At 37.2% G+C, this 12,179-nt stretch overlaps 1 protein-coding gene across 1 annotated transcript in view; it reads left to right on the forward strand.

The window, feature by feature from the left end:
* Positions 1 to 12,179, forward strand: part of LOC136848672 (uro-adherence factor A-like) — a 195,755-nt gene that overhangs the window by 153,042 nt on the left and 30,534 nt on the right. The window contains exon 3 of the mRNA XM_067121127.1: positions 9,631 to 9,852. Within this exon, the coding sequence (XP_066977228.1) occupies positions 9,631 to 9,852 (222 nt within the window). The remainder of the gene's footprint in view (positions 1 to 9,630; positions 9,853 to 12,179) is intronic.

Genomic DNA, 12,179 nt, shown 5'->3' on the forward strand with positions numbered 1-12,179 from the left:
GTCAACTGAATAGGAAATCTCTCATTCCCATCTGTAGTGTGAACATTCAGTGCCGATCTCCTACCTGCTCTATACCATGAAATCCCTGAATATATTACCATAGCACAAGATTCTAGTCGGGCAATTGTGCACAACCAAATGATCTGTCAACTGACGCTTTCTCTTCACAGATATCCTCTAGCAGTTACTGTTTTTGGGCTGACCCTGAAAATTAGAAATTCAAGAAAATACCAGATGGCAATTCATTTTTCATATTTCCTGTGAATTTCATTAAAACTAAAATGAATTTCACTCCAAATATGAAAAATTAAATTTGTTGAAGCAGAATTTAAAAAAAAACATTCATATATTAGAAAAGAAGAACAAAATATAGATAATAATAAAAATGGAAAGTCTGTTTTCAATTTCAAGATGGCTGTTTTTATGTGAGGAAATCCAGTTGGCAACATTTCTTATATAAAAGAGTGCAATGTGAAGTATAAACATTAAAGATTTTGTGGTACTGTAAGCGTTTAAATTTCTAGCCTGTTTATCTCTAGATTGTTTTGTAGAAAATGGTTGCCGCGCCACCACTCTTGAGCTGCATTTGAGGTGGCTACATAGTTCAATGTGCTTGCTATTTGTTTTTGCACGCTTGTGCCAAATTTGGTGCTTTTAAAACTACATGCATCACTCTTAAAGCTGGATAAAAAATACATTTTTTTCTGCAACTGATGACACAGACATCACCATAAAACAAAAATAAAACAAAAACAAGAATTAAGTTCATAATAATGATCCGAAGGAACGATCACGATGACGTGAGATGCAGCGAGCGAAAAATTAAAAGACAGTTGTCTAAAAATACTATATACAAGTCATTCATCAGACCTTTTTTGGAACATTACTCAAAATACTATATCTTTCAGTGTGCTAATAGTACACAACCTGTGTTGCATTTTTCCATTGACGTGGTGAAAGATATTGTTCGCTGTGGATCGTCATCTCCCATTCCTACTTTGATTTATATACTTCTCAGTGATGTACTTCTTGTTACAGTGATTCCAAGGAATTTCACAGTGCATACCTTTGTGTATAATATTTCTTAATCAGCATGATTATCCTTGAGGTTATTAATTGTATGAATGGTATTAGTACCACAATGTGTCAGTATCCCGGGTACAGTCACAAAGCTTTTGAGAAAGCTAAGAACTAGGTTATCAGTTTACGTGTTGTATTGGATACAATACCAGGAAAAGTTTTTTTAGGCTTTTCCATTGAGCAGACTTTCTACAAAATGAGAAAGACAGTTTATAATCAGCGCAGTTTCACACACACACGCGATAAAGAAATACGTATATGTGTGAGTGTGTCTGTGTGCGTATTATGGTTGTATGAAAATACTTGTATATTTTTACACATATGGTTGTTTGTTTTCCATATGTGTAGCCTAAGTGTATGTTTGCATGGAACGATGTGTGTGTGTGTGTGGGTGTGTCTTGAATACACGTGTACACGGAGACGAAATATAAAGTAATAAACCCTCAGACCTTTGACGCCTGAAGAGGAGAGCAGAAACATTCCAGAAGAAAGAGCAAAAGCTATTTCAAGGACACAGCTAGTTTTCCCCGTTCGTGACTTCCTCTAAAATTATCTCAACTTGGACAATACGAGAAACTTATTTGATAGAAATACGATAACAGAATGAAGAGAATCCCGTCCCTTTTATTGATATGCAACTGGTAAGGACAGAAGGGCATTCATAAGCGTGAATCTTGAATAATAGAATTTTGCTTTTAAGAGAACTCCAAAATTATTGAGCTTTTCTTCTGGATCAAGCCTGAAGAACAATTCTTCCGCCGAGGGAAATGGCAAGCAACATCGTACAGAAATTCATCTCGACCAGGCGAAGAGCACTTCAGGTGCAATGACAGTTCAAGGGATTTAGAAAGAGAAAGTTCCACCAAAGAGCAGTTTTCTGGCGGTAATTTGAAGACGGGCAATCGCGATGAAATTCGACGCACTGTACCGTGTTTGTATGTAAGCTGAAGCGTTGCTGTTGTTATTTTAAAATAAGCCAGCCTGTGCTAGCCTTGGCTCTTGCTCCTAGAGCAACCCGCAAAAGCTGTTGGGCTGTTCCGAACCTCCCACCATGACGTCACGGCCCCAAAGCAAGGCCTCGTTGGTGCCGACAGAAGAGTTTTGGACATGACTACCGTGAAAAACATCGATGTATTCATGACTGCGGACTGACTTTTCTGGGTGATGTTGGAGAATAGCGGTCAAGGGGGTATTACTATCTGTAAACAACTCGTCTAAACTGATGTCACCCCACTTTCACGACGGTTTGGCTATGCAACCTCACGGCTGGTACCCGCCCTTTTTAATGTTTGAGAATTTCTCTTATTTTACAAATGTTAATCTTTAATCTGTGCATCACCTTTTGTTTTTCCTCTCACTGTTTACTGATTTGTTTTCTCAATTGCACTGATGAACATTTTCGAAGCGAAGATATTTCCCCTTCTCATCCATTGACCTGCATTCATTTTTTTCGAGTTTACCGCAAACGAATCAAAATTTCGACCGTACAAGACAAAAAAAAAAAAAATGGGGGGATGGGGAGGATTTAAAGTCGTTGCATTTTTGTGAAGGCCGCCCACGATGATTCGCGTGCTCCCCATTATCGATACAGAGGAGCCTCTGTAACTGTGAAATGACGTCATGATGATGGCTACTTAGCAGTCCAGAATTTTCAGGATGTTACCACTTTCCTTGCGGTTGACTTTAGAAAGTCGTGTGGTGATACGTCGCGGGATTTTTCAACCACTGTTATATTCTTGCATGGTGACCTGCACGAGCTTTCTCTGTAGATTCTCTGAAGAAATCTGGTGATGTTTGTTTCTGATTCCTTTAACTTTGACACGTTAGTTTATTGAAACGTATGAAGACTTTGCAGTAAAAAATGCATGTGCAATCGTCATAAGAGATTACCTCATGCGTGTTTTAGTTTTCTGTAAAGAAAACTATTGTGACGGCATTGTGTGTCCGTCCGCACTTTTTCTGTCCGCCCCAGATCTTAAAAGCTACTGAGGCTAGAGGGCTGCAAATTGGTATGTTGTTCATCCACCCTGTAATCATCCAACATAGCAAATTGCAGCCCTCTAGCCTCTGTAGCTTTTATTTTATTTAAGGCTAAAGTTAGCCATAGTCCTGCTTCTGGCAACTCTATAGGGCAGGCCACCACCGGGCCTGTGGCTGAAAGCTTCATGGCCCACGGCTCACACAGCATTGTACACAGAAAACTCGATTCCGCCGAAGAAACTTCGGCGCATTTTTTACTTTTTTTTCTTTGCAGTGAAAGAGAAGGGAGGGCAATGCTTTATCATGCAAATGACTGCAGTCTTACCGCTTGAATACACGCTGTATCTTTGTATTTGAAGTATAAAGTATCATTTAGTATAATGTTCAAGCACACTTACCTTAGTGAAAGTTTGTTTGCCTTGCCAAGTTGTTTGTTTATCGGACGCTCAGTCTCGGCTTTGATTATCCTTATCGGTTTCTTTTTTATTTTATTTATTTATTTATTATTTGTTTATTTATTTATTTATGTATTTATTTATTATTTACTTATTTATTTGCCATGGAGTGAGAAGACTTTCCTTCCAAATATGAATAATTTTGAAATCAGAAATTGCATTGTACTTCTAAAGTTTTAAATCAGTAATATTCGTGTGTTTTATACACGAACAAACACACACACGTACACACACATACATATATACGGTATACACACACACACACACACACACACATATATACACACACACATATATATATATATATATATATATATATATATATATATATATATATATATATATATATATATATTATATATATATATATATATATATATTATATATATATATATATGTGTGTATTGTATATAAGAGCCAGCTGGAAATAATGAAAGGCAGCAGTGCCTACCTAGCGCTGTCGTGTATTTTTGATCCACCTCATCAGGGTACAATATAAGAATGAAAAAAAAAACTTCGAAATTTCAAAGGTAAAGTCAAAAACGAAACAGTAAAATATAGAACAACCAAACCGCCTAACCAAGAAGGAAATGGTCCACAGCCAAGAAATACACTTAAAGGTTAATTACTACAAACGGAAATGAAACTACTAAGCAATCTATTACACAGTTACTAGGTTTTCAGCAATACATTTCGTAAGCCAGTTATCTAACTTATATTGCCCATTGCTAATATTAAACACAGTATTTGACTTATGTTTTATTATGCTAGATTCTATCATGTTTCTTGCAATAATATAAAATTTCCTTTGAATTTTTCAAATTAATTACACGATCAAAATTGTTCATATGTACACAGTATTTATGTTGATTTAATCTTGATGCCAACGGTTTACCACCTTGACCAATATATGTTTTATTACAATCTCTACTTGGAATTTAGCGTGCAACCTGTTTGTAACTGGGGAGAGTTCTTTATCAAAACTTCTCACAGACTGAGTATTATTAAAAACAACATTAACATTAAAAACTTTAAACATTTTTGCAAAGGAAGAAACCTGCAGTCAAAAGGTAAAACGAGCAAATTACAACGATCGAAAGTTTGTACCTGGTCATATGAATAAAATGTTTTCTTAGCCTTTCTTAAAGCAACATCAAACTAAAAATGTCGGGTACTTCAATTTGAAAGCAATATCATAAATCTTGATAATCTCGTCTTCTAAAAATTCAGGACAACAAATTCTTAATGCTCTTAAAAACACTGAAGAAAATACAGAGCGTTAAACTTTCAAATGGTGATTGGAGTAAAAGTGAATGGAAGAACATACATTTGTAGGTTTCCTAAAAACCGAAAACTTAAACCTGTTACCGTGTCTCTGCACACTTACATCTAAAAAGGGTAAAATGGAATCTTTTTCTTCCCCAAGGGTGAATTTTATAGAGGGAACTAGCGCATTTAATCTAATTGAAAATCGGTTCACATCCTCACGCATCGGCCACACACAAAATATGTTATCGACATACTTAAACCTAAGAACAGTCGCCGGTAAAATATTTGCTAAAAGTTTCTTTTCGAACAACTCCATGTAAATGTTGCTTAAAAGCGGCGACAAAGGATTCCCCATCGCCATACCAAACTTCTGCTCATAGAAATTATCATTGAAAATAAATGTACATTCCTTAATACACAGTTTTAGTAACCCTAAGCTGGTGTCAGTTGGCAGAGAAAATTCATAGTTACCCAACTCATCGGCTAAAATTGTTATCAGGTCGTCAACTGGAACTTTAGTGAATAGGGAAATTACATCAAAGCTAATCATTTTAAATTCGTAAGTAATGGTTACAGCTTCTGAGACGGTTTACAAAGTCCACATTATATTTTACCGAAAACACTGAATTTTTTTCCCAAAAGAGATGACAATTCACTGATAAGCCACTTTGACAAATTATAAGTTGAAGACCCAACAGAACCAATAATAGGTCGTACAGGGTTATTCTGTTAATGAGTTTTAATAAGTCCATAAAGATGGGGCAGTGATGTACATGCAATACAAAATTTCTTAATTAAATCATCTTTCACCCTTAAATATGTTTTAAGTTTTTATTGAAACTACCATTAATTTCATTAAAAAAAACTTTAAACATCAACTTTCTCAAGTAGATTATGTTTCAGAGCTAAATGCGTTTCGTGGTCACTTAACAAAACTGACATCTTTTTACATAGTCATCTTTATTTATTAACACAGGAGCATTTGATTTACCTGCTTTCGTAATGTGTAACGTTTCATCTTTTTTAAGGTTACTGAACGCTTTAAAAACCTTCCAGGAACATTAGAATAACACTTAAAAGAACATGCACCATAAACAATACTCTTACAAATGTTGAAATCTTCAATAGACAGTGACCCAGATTTTTCTAAGTTACAAAATGATTTGGCTATTCCTACCCAGTCCACTTTCTCGTTACAAATACTGAAGTCGATACCATAACCGAGAGCCGCTCCTCTTACATCATCCAACACTTTATCCGATAAATTACATACAGACTGAGGATTTGCATCCATAGTCCAATCACTGTTCCTTATGAGTTGTTCAAGTTTACGATCGAGTTTATTCCTCAAACGTCGGCACTGGCTTCGTAACTTATGTGATAACAATAATCGCCTAATTGAGTCTTCCATTCCACGGGGATTGCTTGATTAAAACTGTATCTATTTGATCTCAGGCTTCTGAAAGCTTGTTTCACATCCAGTTTTGTTATTTCTCTATACTTTTTCAGTACAAAGCGTTCATATTCTTGAAATGGTTTACTGTATAGGTAGCGATGTTTCTTGGATGAAAACGATTTTGGCACAACTTGCTCACTCAAACGCATACGTAAAAAATTAAGTTGTAATTTTAGCTTGTGGGCTCTGACGAGAGCGGAGCAAAAGCAGCAGCGAAGGGCTCCAGTGAAGGGTGCCTCAGGATCTTGAAGGTAGCAAATATGGTGTGTGTGTGTGCTTCTTGCATGTTATTATTATTATTATTATTTAACGTGACCAAACATCATGCAGATCAAGCGCAGCATGAAATCAGCGTGAAAAACTTTGAACTCGCATCCATTGTCAAGATTGTATTGGATGCAACCAATTACAAAAGGTATTCATAAAATGACGTTATTTTTCTACAGAAAAAATGCCTCCATATTGTCTGCCAAGCGAGTGCCTTCAATTAAGTTACTCATATCTCGCATAATGATCAGCTTCATCTCTTCTACTCATTTAGAATATACAATTTAGGCCGAAGCCCAACCGCTGGGACCTGTGAGGTCATTCAGCACTGAAGGAAAATTGAGAGTAAACGGTTACAGAGGTGTAACAGGAGGAAAATTGTTAGAAGAGGGTAGAAAGTAAGATGGAAGAAAGAATATGAAAGGAGGTACAGTAAAAGGAATGAAAGGGGTTGCAGCAAGGGGCCGAAGGGACGCTGCAAAGAACCTTAAGTAATACCTACAGTGCACGACGCGTGAGGTAGACTCTAATTAAAAGACATGTGATAAAACACGACGGGTGTTGGGATGGGCCCCGGAGCCTTTCGGAAAAGAAATAAGAAAAATCTGACATGGCGTAGATTACGCTGGTAGTTTCATAGGTGGGGGATTTTAGCTTGTTACTCCATAAACGTGATGCCGAGTCATGTCTTGTAGTTTTGATGTCCAGAATATTATTTTTTTCTTGACAGATCTCTTAACTTTAGTTTTTTCTTTCTTTCTTTTTGTCATCTTTCGACAAAGCGATATAGTAAATGATTTCTTGATCTCTCTCTCCTTTCACCGAACAACCGTTTTCCATTATTTTTGCGGGATTTTACCACCCCCAAAACACTGCACACCCAAATACACACACACACACACACACACACACACACACACACACACACACACATATATATATATATATATATATATATATATATATATATATATATATATATATATATATATATATATATATATACTGTATATTCTACTTAAAGGTGACATCAGGGGACTAGAATTTGGGAGAGACAGGAATGTAACTTTTAGACGTGACCTTGTTGTTTTTATTACAGTTGAATGTATCTCCATAAGCATATTTTCTTTTTTTTTTTTTTATAAAAATAGTCGAACAATTCTTCAATCCGCGTATTATATTTGTTTTGCTCCTGCGAGTAACTAACAAGCTGTTTAACCAGTTTATTGTGTTACTGAGACTATTGTGTGTTGTTTTCCTTCGTGTCAATGCGATACACACGGTGTTCTAAAATAAGATGAATGTGGCGCATAAGAAACAACACTGTGCGTACTAAACAAACCGATGCAATCGGTTCTGGTTAATTGTGCTCTATGTAATGAAACCTTTAGTTAACAGAACTCATGTTAACGGTAAAGTTTTATCCATTTCCTGCAGATGTAGGAAATACATGAGTCTTTCGATGAACTCTCTCCCCTCTTTCTTTTTACCTTGTAGCTGTTTTATTCGAGTTCTTGTACCATTAGGAAAATTTAGCCGTTTTTCCACCGGTTTTTCTGCTCTTTTTCCAACTTTGATTTTTTCTCTTTACATTTCAAGAAAAGAGCAAGAACGATTTCCTTGCCTATAGCAGATCCATCAGATTTCCTTCTCTCTCTCTCTCTCTCTCTCTCTCTCTCTCTCTCTCTCTCTCTCTCTGTGTGTGTGTGTGTGTGTGTGTGTGTAGATGAAATAGATGAAAAGACCTCAGTCGCTGCTTTGACAAAGCGGATAATGAGCGGGAAAATGATGAGGAAGATGGGTCTTTTACAGGATGGTATTGCCATTAGGAGAGATTGATATTTAATTCACTACGTTTTCAAAATGATGCTTTTTCTAGTATATATAATTGTATAAACTGTCCAAATTAATAAAAAATAAATAAATGAATTTCCATTTTGCAAAAAAAGCTCCCTCAACAAACCCTAAAGCGCCACTTGACTTAAAAGAAAAATCCTCTCCTAGAACTAGATGGGAACAAAAATGGCTTTCTCATCCCAGTACTTAAACACTTGACGAACGAGTGTCGTAGGGTCAAGGGAACCCGGGTCCAGAGAAAAAGGCCTTGACGGAGACCAAATGCTCACTAAAAGTGCATCGGATTGACCAGCCGTTAAAAGCATTGTCTTTCGAGTGTGATTACTTCTCAGATACAAAGCGAAGTTCAACGTGTGCTTAGCGTATGATTGCACTCGCGTGAGAGAACTGATTTACTATTTTTTAGCATTTTCTCTTTTCCACCAACCAGACTCTCCCACAAAACTTGACAATACTTCGGTTTTAGTTTTCTGTCCGTCCGCACTTTTTCTATCCGCCCTCGGATCTTAAAAACTACTGAGGCTAGAGGGCTGCAAATTGATATGTTGATCATCCGTCCTCCAATCATCAAACATACCAAATTGCAGCCCTCTAGCCTGAGTATTTTTTTTATTTTATGTAAGGTTAAATTTAGACATAATCGTGCGTCTGGCAACGATATAGGACAGGCCACCACCGGCCGTGGTAAAGTTTCATGGGCCGCGGCTCATACAGCATTATACCGAGACCACCAAAAGAGAGATCTGTTTTTGGTGACCTTGACTATACACTGTACAGAAAATCGATTGCACCGAAGAAACTTCGGCGCATTTTTTACTTGTTTCTTTCATTTTTAAGGTCAGTCTCACCAACAGCACAGAAATCTTTCTCTGCGTGTTCCCTTTTTGATAGTTTGTCGCTGAGAAAGAATTTTAGTATAGTATACTGTTAACCATAAGCCCAACTTACATGTAAACGTTTAAATGTACTGTGTAGTATATTTCACTACCTAAGTCACGGAGGAATTTTATAATTAACTTCTAAATAACCCTGATCATGCACAAGATAAGTTTTTACAGCACGTCACTGTTTTTTTTATACTTCAGATAGGGAATAAATAAGTATTGCACATCCATGCTATGTAATATCTTTACTGCTTTACAGCTCAGAAATTTCATTTTATTTTATAATTGGTAATCCTATTTGATTTTGAAAGTAGCATACTGCAGAAAAAAGAAAATTGTTTTTATGAAAACAACTTTCTTATCTTTGATTCTCTCTTTGCAGGCGTCCCTCATGAAACAAGACAATCAACTCTTCAAGCAGCTGTTGAATTTACACGAGTCTATTTCTGCACTGAAGACGAATCCCGTACCTGACCCTCACTCACACACTCCACCTTCTCCCGCATCCTTTGGCTCCCTCACTGAAGAAGAGGAGGAGGAAGAAGAGGAGGAGGAGGAGGAGGAAGAAGATGAGGACGAGGAGGAGAAATGTACTGATATGAAGGTAAGCACAAGAACCACTTGGAAGAGTAGGTGTTCAGGAAAATCATTAAATTTGCAGACACAAAAACCTAGGCCTTACTCTCGCGGTTTTCGAGGGGAATCTCGGCGATGTCAGGTAAGGAAGTCTGTGGGTGAGTCGTAGTTCGTTCCAAGGGAAGTCCTGAATCTCGTAACCTCGTAACACAGTCATGGCCGTGACGTCATTCTTGCAAGCGACAGGCCGACGAGCCGGGACTCGCTGTGATCTATCGTGCTCAGCCAAGATCCGGTGATCTTGGTCCTAGTGCTTGGGCGCGAGTCGTCGTAAAACTTGCGAAAGTTGGCCTTTGGTTAAATGCACAAGTTGTCTTATTATCAGTCGCACTTTTATCATGACTGAACGTGACTCTCTAGTCAGGCTGTTTTATTGTTTTTTCTTAACAGTCGCTGCTGAAAAGTATAAATGTTTCGAGTAGAGATCACGTGTGGGAAATATTGTTAGGTTTACACTTTTATTTTGTTAGGTTTACACTTTTACAGTCTTCTGTAAATCCTTGTTACAAGGAGCCTGTTTTTCTAGATTGCTTCGTCTGTTCGTTATGTTATTTGCGCAAGTCTTTGATGAGGATGAGACACGTCTCATTTCAGTCTCAGACGAAAATTTTCCGCAGTGAAGCAAGAGATACGTGATTCTTTTGTTGCATTATGGAGCTTTGTCATAACTTATGCTACAAAAAACACTGCATTCTCATATTTGTCTCGGAAATTGTGAATGTTCTTACATTAGTCACAGTTCTGAAGTGTAACCACCAAATGTTTACTATTTTACAATAAGTCTTTTATGAGGAGTTTTATGTTATGAAGAATGATTAATATGGTCGACTAACGTTGCAACACCAGTTCATATTATGAAGTAATGTCTTTCCAAACGATGGTAAAATTGCAGCTTAGAAGAGGTGAAAGGTATAGTTTTAATCTTCACTGCTTTATCACATAACCACAAAGAAAATGGCAATGGAGTTCCCAGAATTATTCGGGTAATAAATCTTAAAGTTCTGTTCGTCCATACCGTGGGCATCTGCAAGTTGGGATGGAGTATAAAGGTAAATTCATCGAACCCGGGAAACTGGTGCAATTTTTACACATATTTCTATAACTTTTCCGACAGAGTTGGGTTAAGAGTATACTAAAAATTAAAAACAAAGAATTTGTTTAGCAGCCCCCTTTTTGCACTCCTTTGTAGCTTCCTCCACCATTAGGATAAGCACTAGAGGGCTTCGTTCTGAGCTTTGATGAAGACCAACATTTACCTCTTCACTATTCTGGTACCTGACGCTGCCGTCACTCTAGGTCTTCTGTTTTTTATACAATATATCGTCATTAGCTCAAGAGTCTTTCTAGCATCATCACTTATAGCAGCGCCCTTCCAATTGTTACAGTCAAATGCCTTCTCCTCAAGACCCCCAGATATATGGTACAAGTTACCATTTTTGCATGGTGGTTCTCGTGTAGTTGCCTCATAAAGACTGCCTATTGATGGTTTTGCTAGTGCGAGGACAAACTAGCATTTGCTAGTTTAAAACATTATTTCTCACCTTTTCCTCTAAAACCTTAGGCAGTTCGTTCATAGTTTGATCCACCAACATTATTCCTCTGTAGATAGATATTGTGCTATAGGAATGTTTTCAGAGTACAGTATTCTTTTCTCACTCTTCTACTCCCATCTCCTCTTCTATCACATTTTCTTTTATCAGGCGGGAAATCAGCTCATCTAAAGAAGATATCTGAAAAATTATATTTCAGATATCTTCTCAACAAACTTTAATATTCGACTGAGACTCGCAAATCTTTTATGTTTCACTGAGGGTGAATGTGTGTGGGAGTAACTAAAGAAGAAGAGCTAGAAATTCTCTCGACAAAGCTAGAGGTCCCAAGCACAGCAGACGACTGAAAGGTGGGGGACATGCAGCGTATGGAACCCCTTGGGAAGATGAAAAGTAAAGAGCTCCTGGCCATCAGGGGTTTAAAGCAGTTTGCTAAAAACAGCTGGAGACCCCGTCATTGATGAGATATATCTAAAATGTAAGAAAACATAGTACCTTTGCCAGTCATCTTTTGTAGGATTTAAAATTGTTTTTAGCGACTAACCAAAGATTTTTAGGGACTGCAGTGAGTTTATTCTCTTGATTTACATGGGAAATGATATTAAAATTATCACTATCGGTAACACATAAACATTGAAAACCATAAGTTGTGAAGCTTGTCATCAGCGGATTGGTATTTTAACACTTCCTTTGTCCGACCGTCACTTTTCACTAACAAATCTTTCGGGTGAGCCCTCGGAGATCT

This window comes from Macrobrachium rosenbergii, chromosome 2 (genome assembly GCF_040412425.1).
Source record: "Macrobrachium rosenbergii isolate ZJJX-2024 chromosome 2, ASM4041242v1, whole genome shotgun sequence".
Classification (NCBI taxonomy): domain Eukaryota; kingdom Metazoa; phylum Arthropoda; class Malacostraca; order Decapoda; family Palaemonidae; genus Macrobrachium; species Macrobrachium rosenbergii.